At 38.3% G+C, this 18685-nt stretch overlaps 1 protein-coding gene across 2 annotated transcripts in view; it reads left to right on the top strand.

The window, feature by feature from the left end:
- LOC149779103 (sulfotransferase 1A2-like) overlaps positions 1-14795 on the top strand; it is a 69221-nt gene extending 54426 nt beyond the window's left edge. For both annotated transcript variants that reach the window (XM_089939658.1, XM_089939659.1), the window contains exons 3-5: positions 8234-8337; positions 11363-11543; positions 12478-14795. In XM_089939658.1, the coding sequence (XP_089795784.1) occupies positions 8234-8337; positions 11363-11543; positions 12478-12590 (398 nt within the window). In that variant the 3' untranslated portion in view covers positions 12591-14795. The remainder of the gene's footprint in view (positions 1-8233; positions 8338-11362; positions 11544-12477) is intronic.
- The last annotated feature ends 3890 nt before the right edge of the window (positions 14796-18685 follow it).

Consider the following 18685-nt stretch of genomic DNA (forward strand, 5'->3'; position numbering starts at 1 on the left):
TTTGAACTCCCTGCCTGACAGCTAGACGCCAGCTGGAACGGTTGTTTGCACAGCTCTCCCAGTCATTGACATTGATGTTTGCTGTTTTCATATCCTTCTTGCAAACATCTTTGTAGCGCTGATATGGTCGTCCAGTTGGTCGTGCACCTTCTGCTAACTCCCCATATAACAGGTCCTTGGGAATGCGACCTGGGTCCATTCTCTTGACATGGCCAAGCCAGCGAAGGCTCCTCTCGCTGAGTATGGAGAACATGCTGTTCATGTTGGCGCGTTCTAGAACCTCTGTGTTGGGTACTTTGTCCTGCCACTGGATGTGCAGAATGCGCCGCAGACATCTCAGGTGGAAGCTGTTGAGTTTCCTCTCGTGTCTTGCATAGGTGGTCCATGTTTCGCTGCTGTAGAGAAGTGAGCTGAGCACGTACGCTTGGTAGACACGCAGTTTGGTCTTTTCTGTGAGGCTGGGGTTGTTCCAGACCCTCTGGTTAAGTCTGGCCATCACTGCTGCTGCCTTGGCAATCCTGCCGCCCACCTCAGAATCAATGGAGAGTGAGCTGGAGATGTTAGACCCGAGGTATGTGAAGTTCTCGACAACTTCCAAATTGTACCCATCGATGGAGACAGAGGGAGGGGAGTCTGTGTCCTGTGCCATGACATTCGTTTTCTTCAAACTGATGGTCAGTCCAAATTCCTTACATGCATGGGAGAGGCAGCATACCAGCTGCTGAAGTCCATCTTCCGTGTGTGATGTCAAGGCTGCATCATCGGCAAAGAGCAATTCACGGATGAGTACCTCTGTGACTTTAGTCTTAGCACGGAGACGGGCGATGTTGAACAGCTTGCCGTCAGCCCTGGTATGGATGTACACTCCCTCGCTGCAGTCCTTGAATGCGTACTGGAGAAGCATGGAGAAGAAGATGGCAAAGAGCGTCGGTGCAAGGACACAGCCTTGTTTGACTCCGCTAATGACTGGGAATGCTTCAGATGTTGCGCCATTGAAGCACACTGTGCTGTGCATGTTCTCATCGAACGACATAATGACAGCAAGCAGACGTGGGGGCAGCCGATCTTCTGCAGGAGTCTGAAGAGTCCACTCCGACTAACCATGTCAAACGCCTTCGTCAGGTCTATGAAGGCAATGTAGAGGGGCATCCGCTGCTCACGACACTTCTCCTGCAGCTGACGTAGTGAGAAGATCATGTCTACAGTTGACCTGCCGGCTCGAAATCCACACTGGGACTCTGGGTAGACACGGAAGGCTAGGATCTGCAAGCGCGCCAAGGCAACACGGGCGAAGGCCTTTCCCACGATGCTGAGGAGGGAGATGCCCCGATAGTTGTTGCAGTCGCTACGGTCTCCTTTGTTTTTGTACAAAGTGACGATGTTGGCGTCACGCATGTCCTGTGGGATGTATCCCTGTTCCCAGCAAAGGCAGAGGAGTGTGTGTAGGGGCTGGAGCAGTGCTGGTTTTCCGTTCTTGAGGACTTCAGGCGGAATGCCGTCGCTTCCAGGAGCCTTCCCACAGGCAAGGTAATCGATGGCTTTTCCGAGCTCTTCCAGGGTGGGCTGTGTGTCTAGCTCCTCTATGACAGGCAGGTCTGGAATGGCATCCAGGGCAGTTCCAGTGACATTGTTTTGGGTTGCATATAGCTCGAAATAGTGCTCAACCCATCGCTGCAGTTGTTTCCCCTGGTCTGTGATGACTTCGCCCGTCTTGGACTTGAGGGGGGCGGTCTTGTAGGTGGGGGGGCCTGTCGCCTTTTTGATACCCTCATATATTCCTCTTGTATCCCCGGTGTCAGCAGCTGTCTGTATACTGTTGCAAAGGTTCAGCCAGTAGGTGTTGGCACAGCGGCGGGCGGTCTTCTGGGCGTTATTCCTTGCAATCCTGAGGGCTTGTAGTGTTCTGGGGCTAGGTGCAGCCTTGTATGCCAGGAGGGCTTTCCTCTTTGCCTCAGTCACGGGCTCCATCTCCTCCCAGTTTGCCTCATACCAGTCGACATTCTTTCGCTCCCTCTTCCCGTAAGCTGTGATGGCTGAATTGTACACAGAGTCACGGATATGGGACCACTTGGAATCAATGGTGTCATCAGGTGTCACTTTGGTGAGGGCTTCCTTCAGTTTGCTGATGAACTGCTGTGTTTTCTCTGGGTTGCTTGCACAGCAGTTGTTGATACGTGGGTGACCCTTCTTCTTGGCGTGGTGCAGCTTCTTGGGTAATATTCGCACCTTGCTGGCCACGAGGGAATGGTCCGTGTCACAATCGGTACTGTGGTAGCTGCGGGTAAGGAGGACACTGGCCAGTTCTGCACGCCTGGTGATGACGAGGTGCAGCTGGTGCCAGTGGCGTGAACGTGGGTGTCTCCACGACACCTGGTGGATCTCCTTGCATTTGAAGAAAGTGTTGGTCACACATAGGCTGTGGGAGCAGCACATCTCCAGCAGTCGCTGACCATTCCCGTTGATCTTGCCCCTTCCGTAAAAGCCGAGACAGGTGGACCAGGCCTCATGGTCAGCTCCCACTCTAGCATTGACGTCTCCTAGTAAGTAAAGGCTTTCATTGTTGGGGATGCTGGATATTGCCTGATCCAGAGCCTCATAAAACTTGTCTTTCTCCTCGTAGGTTGAGTAGAGGGTTGGGGCGTACACACTGAAGATGTTGACCGGGCCTAAGGATGTTGACAGCCGGAGGGCAAGGATTCTCTCAGTACCTGATGATGGAATTTCAATGAAGGCGATTAGCGTGTTCTTGACAGCAAAGCCTACACCATGCTGCCTAGGTTCATCCAAGGGCTTCCCCTGCCAAAAGAATGTGTAATTGGCTTCCCTGATGGTGCCACTGTCAGCCAGTCGGGTCTCCTGGAGGCAGGCAATGTCGATGTTCAGTCGGGAGAGTTCTCTGTCAATGACGGCAGTCTTCCGTGCATCGTCGATCTGCTGTAGGTCAGTGGTCAATCCAGGACACATGGTCCTGATGTTCCAGGTTGCAAAACGAAGAGTTGGAGTCTTTTTATTTCTTCTTTTAGTCTTTCCTGGTGCAGAGTTTTGTGGCCCACTTGTCGAGATGGTTCTCTAAGCTCCAGGCACCCAGTGAAGCAGGCAGGCCATGGCGGGCAGCACCTTACTGACTGTAGGCTGCCCAGCTTGAGGCGGGCGGTAGCTGTCCAGTGAGACCTGATGATCTCTCCCACCGTCAGAAGTAACCCCTGGCGCCAAGCTCTACGCCAATCGAGCTTTGACTTAGAACCGGTAAACTGCTACTTCTCGTGTTGTGCCGACGCCGTACGACGACGCTGGAGTGTCCTCTCCTGTGGAGCTATGAAGCCTGGGCAGGGTGGTATGGAGAATCAGCTGTTGCCCATGCAGCAGATCCCCCTTCTCCACGCAGCTGGTGTGCCCAAGGGAACGACGAATGCCGATACAGCTTGGCACCAACGGCGTCGCAGGAGTTGCCGGAATGACGTTGAAATCAATGTCATACCGCCTTAGGGACTCCATCTCCGGATTTTCTGTCGGGGTTTACTCCCTTAGCCTTTCCCATGAGTGGGTATAGCCACAAGGCAGCAGAGGTTTGGAATCGGAGTTTTCCTTCTCCTAGATGAGCTACCATCCAAGGTTTACGAGTCCCATCTACCTGAAGCAACTGGTTTTAAGGCGCCAGTGGGCCACCTTCACCCCTTCTCCTGTTAGTAGAAAACATGGTCTGCTGGGCTTCAAATCTAAGCCACTCGCGAAGGCCAGGAGCTGGATTTTAGTTGACAGAGGCAGTAAGAGACGCAGGCCGTATGGGGCATTTTGGAGGATTGGGGCGCTTGTCTCCCACTCTCACCCCGGGCAATGTCAACATTAGACCACATAGTAATTATTAAATGAGTAAAGAGAAAAGTAAAGCAAAAGCAAAACAAAACCATATGTTGATCAAATCGACAGAGATTTAGAAGGCAAGTAGATGCGTAGGCAGTATAAACTTTCAATGCAAAATAGTTTTATTGTGGAAAAAAATTAACATTTATTTTTTTGTTCAAATATCCGATTGACATTTTAGTATCAAATGCTGATCTTTTTCTTCGTTTAATAGGAACTGCTTTTTGAGAAGTTATACAACTATACATGAATGAATTATACATCTCCTTTTTCTTCATATAAGAGTACTTTCAACTTAATCTTGTACAGAGTAATAAACCACTTAAAACGTGGTTGTTATAGGACGAGTAAACACTACGAGTACGCAGCATCGTTTTGAAAAATGACCGTCTTTACTTGAATCGCAAAGTGTCGATGATTTGTAGACGTCTGTCAGCTATAAATAGCAATGTAAAATATATAGTATGCTCTTACTTTAAGATTTATGTGTGCTGAGTCGCCATGAAGTATTAATTTACTGCATATACAACTGGGTCGTGTTCAAATAATTTGGACCTCTAACAGAGTAAGATATTGCCTGCAACTTTATTTAATGTGTATTTTAGTATAATGGTCCATGGGGGTTTTTTTTGCATATAAAACGCTTTACATTAGTTTAATCTCATACGACGGAATGCAAATATCGGACAAAGTTTGCACAGACTTGAGAGACCGTAAATTTTTCAGCTCAAATATGTCACCGGAGAATCATGGATATAAAATTCCAGTTATAAATACGCCAAAAGTCCTTATCCTTCCTTTTTGATAATGTTATATATATATATATATATATATATATATATATATATATATATATATATATATATATATATTCAACTTTACAAAGTAACATGACAGTGCATCCTTGTCATACAAATCAAGTAAATAATACTGATAACCGGTCCTTTCGTCCTCCACTGTACACCTTTAGTAGGTACATTTTACACAAACACAGCTTTATTAGGTACGTTTTACACACACACACACACAGATTTAGTAGGTACATTTTACAAGGTGATCTAGATCTAATTGAAAAATACCATATTTCTGTTAAATCTTATACATGGCAACACTCACAAAATAAAACATAACACAATTTTCGTAAATCTTTTCAGTGTTTCTCATTGTTCACTGATCAAGCATGTCACATTATTTGTAATGTAAAACAAAAAGTTTAGTACTCTTGCTAAGTTAAATTCTCGAATATTTCTCTTTCTTTCTTTTATTTTTCTTTCTTTCTTTTCATTTGTCTTTCGTCGTAATTGAGTTTAGCCTGTAAGTATTACTTTCTGTACATTTTCATTCATTCTCTCTTGTTTCTTTCTAGCTTACTTATATTCTTTACAAGCAATGCAGATAACTATAGCACACCTCTTTGAAAGATTTGATCACAACTTAGATATTTGTTCTTCAAACTTTTAATCCCTATTGTTCTATTAATAATTTATCATACATTCTTAATACATCAAATTTATTTCTACCAGTGGAAACTTTATAAATGTATTCTTTCTCTTATTATTTAATGTCTGAAATTTTTTAACATGCATAGGCTTTCTATCCTCAGATGTGTAGGTCTCTGATAACCATACTGATGGAGACTCATGTTTATATTAGCATCCGTGTATGATCCATTGACATAGCAATAATTACAGACTATTACATAGGACTAGACAAGTACGGTCTTCGTCAATCACTTCTGTTATCCAATGTTTCAAGGGGATCGATAGGTTTGTGGGTGCGCAGGTAGCTTAAGAGGTCGATGTGCGCCCTGAATGTTCTATGGCAGTGTGGACAAAAGATGGCAGCAATGCAGATCGTGGGGTCGTTGGTTAGGGCTTGCCTAGTCTGCCTCCGTTGTTCTGCTGCGGTGTTATGTTCACGTCGCAAGCTGCAGAGAGCCTTTTCCGATGAAAAAGCGCCACAAGCCCTTGTCCTGAGCAGTCAGCTCCCATGTGCCATTGCTTATGTCAAAATCCTTTAATGACTTCTTCAAGGTGTCCTTGTAGCGTTTCCTCTGGCCTCTTTTGGAGTGTTTTCCTTGTTCTAGCTCGCCATACAAAATATCTTCTCGGAAGCTGGCGGTCTGACACGTGGGCTACGTGGTCTGCTCATCGCATATGTGACTCCATGCTACTACTACAATAAATGTCTGTGGTAGAAATGACCAGTTTTCCTCCTTGCATCAAGTAAATAAATATGAGTCAACTGATGAGAATGACGCTCTACTGTTAAAGAATAAAAGCATTATATATATATATATATATATATATATATATATATATATATATATATATATATATATATATATATATATATATATATATATATATATATATATATCACAGGGGCTCGTATTGTTGCTTACAATTTACCTGTCATACATGCACTATACAATAGCTAAACAGTGTATGTATGACAGGTAGATTGTAAGCAACGATATGAACCCCTGTGTTGGCAGTATGGTGGTCAGAGAAATATGAAAGTGAGCTTATATAGTAAAGTTATGCCACAATCGTCTAATTTAAGCTGGCTCCCCCCTCCCCCCCCCCCCCCCCCCCCCGCGGCAAACTGAAGGTTTCGTATACACGTGATTCCATGGAAAAAACTCGTGGCCTATAAAAACACGCGAACGTAAAAGTTTCGTATACGCGCGATTTTCACTCCTTCATTTTGCTTGTTCCGGTCAGCCTGGTGCTTCGGTCAGACTGAATCTACCCGATTATTTGTCCCTGTATGAAATAAACCAGGATAAAAAACTGCCCTCAATAAAACTGAAATTTATTTATTTATTTTTCAAAACTGTCGCTGATTTGGAGAAATGCGCCCCTTGAAATCAGCACCCTAGGTGGCTGCCTAGTTTCCCTATATGGTAGCGCCGGCCCTGGGTGTGGGGTGTCCTGATGCCTCCCCCACCCGCTAAAAAAGCGTACATACACATACAGTAACTTGACACTTTAAATTTGATCATCGTTTACTTCTTGAGCACATTTATTGGGTATTATGCACACTTTCAGCAAACAGACTTTTGCTATGGTGCCCTTTCGAGGCATGTCAAAGCCCTTTTGAAATTTTGGAAACCCTCCTCCCCCAAACACTTGACCTGATCTGGCCCTGAAATGTATGTTAATATAGAGCAAAGAACACCAAACAGACATATAATATCTTGAAGGTCGATGTCTTTATTTACGTATTCACCAATCGCTAAATTTAAGATCCGTGATACCGTAGCACTCTGGTAGAATTATTATGAACTTTTATGATCAACTTCCAGTTTCAAACCTTGCCTTTGATTACTTAAGCTAGCGACTCTTTTAAATAATTTAGGCATATTTTTTACGTTAAAAGTTTCATTTATTATAAGTCTTCATCTCATGAGTAAAACAAAGTTATTTATTACACAAATAATATATAACAATACTAACCAGCGTTCTCTACATGTATGTCCTTCGTACTTTCTAGGTCCTAGTGGTCAACGGATTTACATTTTACGGAAAGAGAAACATTGGTTGTTATATAAATTAAGAACAAATAAAAATATTTGAATGTGCAAAACATTGATAAATATTTTATAAATCTATTGATCTATAATACTTTTTTTATATTATTTTTATGATTTATTTATTAAGTTTGTTCCGTTTATGCATTCTTTACCAAACACAAATTTAAGATAACGCTATTTTTAACTACAGCTCGATTTTGTTTCGAACCCGTTTCGAAAAGTTGAGTGTGTTATGTCTTAACAAGGAATTTGATTCAGATAAAAGAAATGAAAAGAATATATTTTTATCTTAAATCAATTCAATATATCTGCTCAAAATTTTTCATTAACTTTGAAAAAATAGGAAGCAATTTTAGAAATGTCGCCTTAATAGTTATTCACTGACGGTGGGAGAAAACACAACCTTAACACACGGTTAAATTTTTGCATAACAATATTTAATAAAATCGTGTATATCTTGCATCAAAATTTCTAAATACTAGTTACCGATGATATTGTGATACATGTATACAATTCTGTAAGTGAATCAGTCAGCAAGCTAAGCTACATAAGAATAGCACACATTAGGGTGACACCGATTTTGTCACCCTAATGCTACTGTCGCCATAATGACCACCCAGTGACAATGACCTGTCGCCGTAATGACGGTTTCGCTGTAACACACACACACACACACACACACACACACACACGCAGATATATCTATCTATCTATCTATCTCTCTCTCTCTCTCTCTCTCTCTCTCTCTCTCTCTCTCTATATATATATATATATATATATATATATATATTTATATTGCTAACGCTTTTGCATTAATTTTCCCACTCTTTGCAGTCGACTGGGGGTCTTTCTACGATTATGTCCACGCCTGGGAAAAGGCAATTCATGATAACCCAACTCATCCTATCCACGTGTTCTACTATGAAGATATGAAAGCAGTATGTATAATCAAACGCTGTGATATCAAGGCTGTTCAAATTTTAATTTCATCCACTTATCCAGGACTAGATGTTGTAGAAAGTTCACTTATCACACCTACCTTCTCATTTATCCCAACATAATAACTTGCCAGGATTCAATGAAATGTATGAACATTAATCATCATAAAAAGCAAACGTATATCACATATATATTTCTTAACAGGGCTTAACATTGCAGTTATGGATTATCAAAATACATACACTTTATTAGCATTCGCACTTACATCAGCAATAATGAAATTATTACAGGAATTCGAACTTTACTAAATTTCAGCATTCGTGACTCCAGATGGACTTTACCAATATAATGTAATGCCGTTAGGGATGAAAGATTCGCCAAGTACATTTCAACGTCTCGTGAATATGATTACCTCTGGTCTAGACAATTGTGATGCTTACATCGGTGATGTCATCATCTACAACAATTCGGAAAAGTGAGTTCTGTCGTGCTAGTGTAAATTTTCTAGGACATATCGTGGGTCAGGGACAAGTTAAACCAATGGATGCTAAGGTCAAGGCTATCTCTGAATTTCCCGTGCCTGTTAACGAAAAGCAACTGATGCGATATTTAGGTATGGCCAGATACTATCGAAAATGTTGTTCCAATTTTCTCTGATTGCTGAACCCCAGATAAATTTACTGAGTAAGAAAAAAAAAACAAGTTTCTTTGGACTGAAAAATGTCAGGAGGCTTTTGACAAGTTCTTACAGCTCCAAATTTCAGCCAATCATGTAAACTGAATGTTGATGCAATTGATGTTGGGATTGGAGCAATTTTGGTTCAAGAAGATGAAAATGGTATTGATCATCCAGTGTGCTATTTTTCTAAGAAGTTAAATTAGCACCAAAGAAATTATTCTACAATCGAAATGGGATGTTTGGCGTTGATATTGGCATTACAACATTTTGAAGTTTACTTTAGTTCAGTCCTTCTTCTGTGATTGTTTTATGTGAAGACAACCCCCTTACTTTCATCGGCAAGATGAAAAATAAAAATCAAAGACTGATAAGGTGGAGTTTGTTGTTACAGAAATGTAATCTTGACATCAGGCATGTCAAGGGAAAAGATAATTTAATAGGAGACGCACTTTCCCGTTTATAACAATGTACTATTTCATGTGCAATGTGTGTAAGTTATTTGAGTTCGTTTAAACTCATATATAATTAGTCTGTTGTAAAAATAAAGCTTTATCATATGAAAACTTCTTTTACTTTATTGGGGAAGTGTTATGTAGATTTGATTTAATTTATATCTGACGTAATTGTTTGTAAGTTCTAACATCTTTTTATTTTTTAATTTCATCATATGTCAAATCAATTTAGTTATATCTACTAGTAACTTGATACCTTTTCCAGAAAATAGTTAGACCTTGACTGTTCATATTTGTAAACACATAAGGCTGACCTGGTTCCCGACCTTAAATCAAAATTAGTAACAGTCACGTCAAGAATTTTTTATTATTTATTTTTATTGTGGGAATATTAAGGGTGAGATTGAGGCTGTATTTAATACGTTACCCTATTCTTGTAAATAGCTTCATTGAAGTAAACAACCTTTTAATATTTTATTTTTTGAGTAAAATGATTGGTTCTTGTCAGGTCCATGCTGAGAGTACGTGATGTAAGCATGATCACATGATCCTTATCCGAGCATTTACGCAATATTCAAGTTTTAAACCATTGCATAGAGAGAGAGATCTGACCGTTGGGCTTCTAAACACTAGGACGTGAAGATGTTTCTTTTGTTGTGTCATTTTGGGAAATACAGTTTAATGTGTATTCGAATTATTTGGATTCTGAAAGATTAATTCGTTTCTCTGGAAATATTTTGAGTGCTGGTGCAGAATTCTTGAACAAAGAATTTTCAGTATTTCAAACACCATATTATTTCTTGTGCTTCTACAAGGAACTGTAGACTTCAACACAGTACAGGATACAGAATACGTCATCGCCTTTCAACTTGGAGTCTTCGTGGGGACTCGAACTTGAATTCATTAGAACATTTCAATATTAGGACTTATACAATTTGCTTCGTGGATTATTCTTAGATTATGTTTGGATTTGATTCTTAAAACCGTAAGTTATTTTTTCTTCATTTTTGCAGTATTTTCAAGGGAAATAAATTATTTGTTAAATTTTTCAACGCTTGCTGTTTTCACTCTTTCTCGTGCTGCTGTTTATACGAGCCTAAACACGTAACATAAGACTAAGATAAATTCAAACACTGAGAACTAGACCTTCTGTACAACAGTCAACAGAGGTTATAGCAGAACAAAAAGAAGTAAAACAAATTTGAGTGAGGTTTTGTTTTCTTTTTCACAGTATGGTTACATTTCCAAAATATATAAATCTATGAATGTTACGTTACCATCCATTTCAAAATGTCGAACAAATTTCAGAAAAATCATGAACCACAAAGGGTTGTGGCGGTCTATCTTATTTTTTAAATGTTTCTGGTCCTGTTAGTAACCTTTTTCAGTTTATTGCGAACACTGGTAAAGGATTTGAAGAATACGTCTCTGGTTAATTACATAAGATACAGGGGAGCAGTTGACTTGTCGAAAGGACCACACAAAGCCATCTTTCCAAGGATTCGTTGTGGTTATTATGATGGGTATGACAGGTCTGTTCCTATATCCAGCAGCTAATATAATTTTATCTTGAATTCTTTGTGTTTTCTGCTATGTGTTAGGGGATCACTGTAGCTCATTTGGCGTCAGCATTGTAATCCAAGGATCGCACCATGTGTCGCTTGCATCGGTATGTCTTTTGGGAAGGCACTCAGCTCCCAATTCTGCAGCATTATATAGAGAATTATGTGTTTAAAGTGTTGTTAAATACCCCCCCCCCAATAAATCTGCATTTTTACGTGACTTTTCGTTAATTCATTTCTCTCTGTCTCTTTGTCTGTCTGTCCGTCTCTCTCTCTCTCTCTGCATTGCAAAATACAATTGTTTCTAAATACTTTTAATCTTCTCGATTAGGATAGTGTTGCGGAAGTGAGGAAACTGACGAAATTCATGGGAGTTTCTCTCAGTGATGACTTTACCAAGGCAATAGCCGACAAATGTAGTTTTCATAATATGGTAAATGACAAAATGGGCCTTGAGGACGAAAAATGGAGGAAACTTTGGAGGGACGAGAAACCGCGAATGTATCGTAAAGGTAACTATAGGTAGACAAGTTCTGAGGCAATGGTAATAATAATAGAAGACTGACAATATGGTCGTGTGAGATCTTTTTATATTTAGTCTTCATTAACGTTTCGTCCATATACATGATACTTATATGTGAAAATCCGTGCATATGTACAATTTAAATCTTCGCAATAAAAAAACATTTTGAAAAAGAATTATAAGGGATATTAATCAATATTGATAAATTTATAAAAATAATATTACTCGAAAAAAAGTTCAATTATTCTGCATATTTTAAATAGGATGGATATATACCTCAACGTAGTTGTGCTGAATACGCGTGTGTTTGTAGGTTTGCGAATGTTTGCTTCTCCATATATATTTTACATTGATTACAGTATTCAGCAATATCCATCAGTGTTACACTAAGTAACATAAAGTGTTACATTAAGTGACATAATGTGTTACATTAAGTGACAGTGTTACATGAAGTGACATAAAGTGTTACATTAATTGACATAATGTGTTACATTGAGTGACAGTGTTACATTAAGTGACATAAAGTGTTAGTTAAGTGACATAGTGCTACATTAAGTGACAAAGTGTTACATTAAGGGAAAGGCCCTTATTACCTACTTTTTACTACTATCATGCTTAATATCTAAGATTGTGTTAGCAGAGAGGCGAAGTTGTATAACAAGTAACATTCAGGTTATTCAGACCAATTATGTTAGATAGTCAATATCGTGTGCTAATTTATACATTCACTTCAAAAATGTGCATCATTCTTCAATTAATAAATTATATATGATGCAATATGATTGAGAAAATGAACATTGCAATAAAAATTAATTTTATGCAAAATTGAAAACTCATGATTTTTGTTGGAGTTATTATTTGGAGCTTTACTGGTATAAATTAAAATGGAAGATTCTAAGAGAAACATTTCTTTTTCTTTGCAGGTGACGTTGGAGATTGGAAGAATTGGTTCACAGTTGCACAAAATGAGGAGTTTGACAGAATATATGCAGAGAGAATGTCAAATTCAAAACTAAAATTCAGGTTTTCACTATAGTGACTTTGATTCTAATGACAGCTAATCTGGACTGATCGGCATATAGCTTCTCAGTTATGCAGAACTTATATACACCATTTATTCTGTTGTTTGAATATGAGACTGTATCTGTATGTATAAACACGATGGCGACGTAAACGCAGAACTAATTATATACATGTCATTTCAGATACCAAACTCGCCCTTATCCCACTGTCCCAGTGTAAAATAAATACAAGTTAATGTTTCTTAATCCGATTTTTAACATTTCTTTGCTTTGTGTTTGGTGGGCAACAATACATTTTCTAACTGAACGTTCATCCGTTACCAATGATGAAAATAATTGCATACTCTTTGAATTCTCCTGAAAAAATGAGTTGATTTCTGAGGAAAACTGATTCATTTGCTGAAATAATGATGAACTGTTCATCTACTTTGTACCAAAATTAAAAACGATATTGAGAAGTTCACAATTGTAAAGTTGCAGCGATATTTTTCATCGTTTCACATTTGCCTCCCAATTTTAAAACAAATCCGCATTATCTTAGGTATCGTTGGCCAAGTAATGCAAAATTTCAATTTGAGGGAAAAAAATGAGATATTTCATAAAATGTGGAACCGATGACATTATAACCAACACCTTTGGTGACAACAGCTGACGCGCCCGATTCATCCTCGACATGAGTAGTCATTTGAATAATGTTTATGGTGCAATTTGATTAAAACAATAACTTGCAAAACACGGGTATGAATTTGTTTGCTCAAGGTTAACAATTTCGAAATGTACGTTTAACATTTGCGAATAATGTTACAACAAGAGCAGTCACGTATGCAACTAAGTTGCAGAAATCAACGCGTGGTTACAGTGACTTTTGGAGAGCAGTTAGAGCACCGCCAGTGGAGCAACTTGATAGGTAGTATTACGTATATTCGATATGATATTTCAGGAATTACTCTGTCCTGTTAAATATATTTCACATGATGGAAAAGCCCTGTTTGATTCACGAGCTGGAAATGTTTGTTCCATTTTATTGTATTCGATTCTACTTCGCTTGATATTATGTCGGCTATTTTTTTCATTAATTGAGCTTCGTGTACGTCTCTATGCACAATTCTTACCAAGTGCAGCCGGATTTGATTTTCGTGCTCATGCTCAGCCATTAGGATATGTATTTTTGGGGGTTTTAATTGCACGTTCTGGGACAATTGTCGTAAATAGTAAACTATTGTGTTTGTGACATTGAAATAATACCATACACATGTGTAGATACATGGTTGATTTGATTTAAAATATTATAATATCAAAGCTGTTTCTATTTTCGCCTCTCAGGAATGTTAATGATACAATTTAAGTCATTTACGGTCTTTTCAAAAGTATATGGATTATAAATTTAGCCTGACGTCGATTGTAAAGAATGGGAGAGACAGCCAGGTTGAAAACTCCGTTCCTGTGAATATCTGTCATACCTTAATTTCACATTTGATTGAGAAAAGAGAAGAATAGTTCTTGCTAATTCATAAGACTTTAACAACTTATATTTGAAATCACAACCATTGCCAGGAAGATTAATTTTGGATCTTGATTTGAATGAAGTTTCTCTTTCAATAACTTGAATAGTACACAGACAATACGTCCAAAAGCCAGTTAAAAGGACTAAAACCCAGTGGTTCGTGGATTGATCCCCTAACAACAAACAGCAGTAAATAAACATCCTCATCCCGATCATTTTCTGTGTCAATGCAATGTGATAAAATCCTATTCTTCAAACATTTGATGAAATATTTCCAAATCACCTTGATATTCAAGGTGAGAGAAGGTTTATAATAAACCGTCGAATGCCTAATTCCTACGTAACTTGTTGGAGAGGTCTAGACATAAAATCTGACCCTTGATCAGACCTTATAAAGTTGGGAAGTCTGGCAAGTGTAAAAATAACTTTACCAAGCTTTCACAATGATTTGACTTTGAATATTTCTCAAAGGAGCTACCTCTAGAATTCTTGTGGATACATATCATGTTCACGACGTATCTCTCGACTTTGTCTTTGGTAAGAGACCGACAGAGTCTACCATCATTTTGCTAAATGGTTCGTCAAAGGCAGGAACAGGTTGCAGTTGAGCCTTAGGTATTTTCTGATTGGATTTTCCTACCATTTCACAAGTGTAACAAGATATACAATCTTTAGAAGCATCACATTTTCGGTCAATAAAGAGGATACAATCTTATGATAAGTCTTTCGACTTCTAAATGACCCGACAATGGCGTTTCACGGGCTAGACTGAGGCTATTCTATGAATGTGACCTCAGAACAACAAGTTACGTAGGAATTAGTGGACACTGAACAGTGATAGTTCAGTGTCCACTAAGTACCTACGTTTACCTAATATGGTTTACATTTTCTCATAAGAACCACATGTCTCACAAATTACATACTGGGACTTGTGTGGCTTCACTAATAACCCTCTAAACAAACAGGAGATCTCAGAATCATGTTAATGTTGGACAATGAGTGATTGTCTTTAGTCACCCTGATTAGAATAGAGTGTCCTAAAAAGAAAATTACTGTCATCATTAACTATCGATTGATAAATACGAGGAAAATAGGTGACCTCATCAAAACTTTGGTTACTAAACGTGTCAGATAAAGGAATATTTTCATGACCAACATCATTCGCAAGAGCTCTATTGTCATAGCCCTGGTAACTACACAAGCAGCGGGATCTAAACAATGCATTTCACTTTCAATAGGATCAACGTAATTGTCCAAACAAGGCTTGTCATTTACCAGTGGATTAACCACAACCTTATATCCGGCTAGGTCCATGGCTTTTGGTAAACTAATATTTTCTGTAGATTAAGACGTGGCTCCAACAGTCACGGGTCAGGAAACTAAGTCTTGTGCCAAATTGAAACAAAGATAGAAGCATTAATAATACCGAACGCTACTCCTGACTAAGATTACCTTTACTATATGACGGTTTCTGAGACAAAGACAAAATACTTGTTAGCAGCTCCTTTTTGTCACTTGATACTTGATTAGACAAAGATTTGGCAAAACAACCAATAAGGGTTAAAGAAATTTCCAATATGAATGGTTCATAAGTTGCCGAAATAGAATAAGACTAGGGTTTGTTAAACTCAACTAATGCATTGTTTTCAATTCAAGACCTCAAAGCATTTGGATTAGCTCTGTCTTATTCTGGTGCGTATTTATCACCCTATGGCAATCAGAAATGACTTGCCCTTTCTAATTTCAATAAGTACACGTGGGAAGAAGTAAGGATATGTCATTAGTCTTTTCCAGTATTTTGATTTCTAAACGTTTTGTCAGACCGAGATTTAGAATAAGCCTTATGAGACTGAGATGGTAATTTACCATTAAGCACCCAAAAATGAAAAGACTTATTGACAAATGAAACTTTGCTCTCTCTCCGAGCGGCATTTTCCAAAGTTTCCCCTTCAAAGATAAGTTTTTACATTACTATAGATGCAATTCTTGAAATCCTCATTATTATGAGATCTCGGCCTCTTGACTGAGTACCACCGGTCAAATAGTTGCTTTTTCTCCCCTGCAAATTGGTTTAGTCCCGTTTCTTTTCTACAGTACTTAAACTTTTGTCGACATGTCTTTGGTTCCAACACACAGCCCTTCAATATATATTCCTGACCCACATCATAATCAGCTCTATGTTGTATCGACACGTGCCTTGCTAATAATTACACGTTGTAATAAACAAAAATGCTATCTTGGTCATATCAAGCCTACAGCAATTTTCTGAAAGAGAAGAAAGTATTTATCTAATCCTTTTTCGTGAAAAGGGGGTTCAATCCTAATAAATGTGGCAAAATCAAAACCTGAACATGTTTTGAAAGGAGGACGGAAAAAGTGCTCAGCTTGCCAATTCTAAATTCCTTTAATGTATACAGTATTCCTTTTTCGCTTCTTAATCTGTTTCTTATTCTCCGTCTGCATCAATCTCATTTACCTCTGTTTGAGTTTGCATTTCATATTCTTTTCTCTTACAGCCTCTTCCTTTCGCCTCTCACAACTTGCATCTCTCTCTCTCTCTCTCTCTCTCTCTCTCTGGCTGTATTTCCCTCTCCCTCTCTTTTAATTTGCATTTTCATAATTTCTTTCTCAAGATGCCGCTTTCCTAATTCCAATTCAGTCAGGTTTGTTAGCTGTAATTCCTTTAATTTCTTATGAAACCCATACAGAGTTGTACTAATTAATCCAAAAGAACTTTTATATAAAATTTGCTTTCCCATCCTAATATTGAAACAAAATGTTCCTTTTTAAACTTTGATAAAAAAATTCCTTTAGAAAGATCATAAAGCTCGAGCAGAATATCCATTTTCAAAGACTGTAACCCACCCGGGGGTGGATTTGAAACCAAGTTCTCGTTATTAGATGACATTGAATATGCGTTTTGGTTGTATTTTAGATTTCTCAGATGTATTAAATTAAAAACTTTGCTGAGACAATGAAACAAAGTCAATCTAAATTTTCAAAACAATTTTAATATCTCTTAAATATTTTTAAAAAAATTCAAATTTAGAAAGATCCCCCAATTTCTCTTACGACTCTAGGTTCTCAGTCATGTAAAGGAAATAAGTGAAACCAGCATTTTAAGTAAAATGAAGTGGTTGTGAATTAAAGTCCAGATAATCCTAAATATCCTATGACAAATCAAAATATATAGAATATTCTGAATGAATTCTAACAGTCGAGAATGTCCTTGTTTGGCACAATGATGCAAACCAAAATGTCTTTGAATATGTTCACAATAAGTCAAAGTGGTGTATTCAGATCCAAAATCTGGTCTCTGGCTGATTCTCGTAGACTGCTCTTAAACGGGTATGAATTATTTGTTAATCAAATAATTATTTATAGAAATTTACCCTTGACCTAGATTTGAATCATTCAAACAAAAAAATTAGAGTCAAATTAAAAGACTGAGCGTGCCTAGAATATTCCGAACTCAAATGCTATGTAAACGTGCTATTTACAAATTACACTCATGGACAAAATGTATCTATGTAAAAAGAATAGTACTACTTACAATAATGGCTAAGCACAGAGCCATACATAGTACATATATAAATGTGAGAAAGTTTACATATATCTATTGTGGCCTTGGAAAACCATATTTTAAGAAGTCATACAGAGAAAATGGTACTTTACCAACCATAAAAGCTAATCAGCCAATCAAACCATGTATGATTTAGCAATGCATATAGGAGTAGTTATAAGCTTGTGTGGATCAAGTATGATTCTATCAGAAAACATTGAGAGAAACTGATATGTTTCATGTGTTTGAAAAAATAAACAAATAGCAGAAATGAGTATGAAATTGAACTAACAATGGTTGAGAATCTAAATAAGAATGCTTATTTGCAATCTGAAAGAATATTATTCAAATTAAAATACTTTATTGAACGTTTTGATAAGGATGTTGTTCCAGTGTTGAATTACGTGTTGGGTTTATGGGGTTTTCACAACGAGGACGTGGAGGATTGGTGGTACGTTTAGATATATCACAACCACTTCGGTGGCCTAAGTGGTTAGTTCGCGGGTTCTAACTCTGGCCGAGTCATGCCAAAGACTTTTAAAAGTGTTATTAGCAGCTGCCTCGCTTCGCGCTAACAATTTAGAGTTTGTTTTAGGACTGGTTGGCCTGGTGTCAGGCTAATGTGACTGGGTGGGACATGATGCTTCAAGGCGCCCCAGTGCAATACATCACTATAGACTTCCACATTGCAGACATCGTAACGATATGACTAAAATTGACAAAATACGTAAAAGTTGTTAAAGTTACGTAAACAATCCTACACAGAGAGACACACATAGAGCCACCAAATTCGACCCCCGTCTTTTCAAGCAAACCAATGACAACGACACCTAAATTCGAGCCCAGTTTTTCAGCCAGAAAGGTCAGGAAATCACAATGCCAACTTATTGTTTAAAGTAAAAGAGTCATAATGCCGCTTAAATCACACACACACACACACACACACACACAACAATTATTTAAGATAAAGGCTATATTATAACCCCAATATAATCGTAAAGTGCGAATTAATGAAATATATAATGAATGTGTACGAATACAGT

Source organism: Sinohyriopsis cumingii, chromosome 17 (genome assembly GCF_028554795.1).
Source record: "Sinohyriopsis cumingii isolate HCF-2022 chromosome 17, ASM2855479v2, whole genome shotgun sequence".
Taxonomy (NCBI): domain Eukaryota; kingdom Metazoa; phylum Mollusca; class Bivalvia; order Unionida; family Unionidae; genus Sinohyriopsis; species Sinohyriopsis cumingii.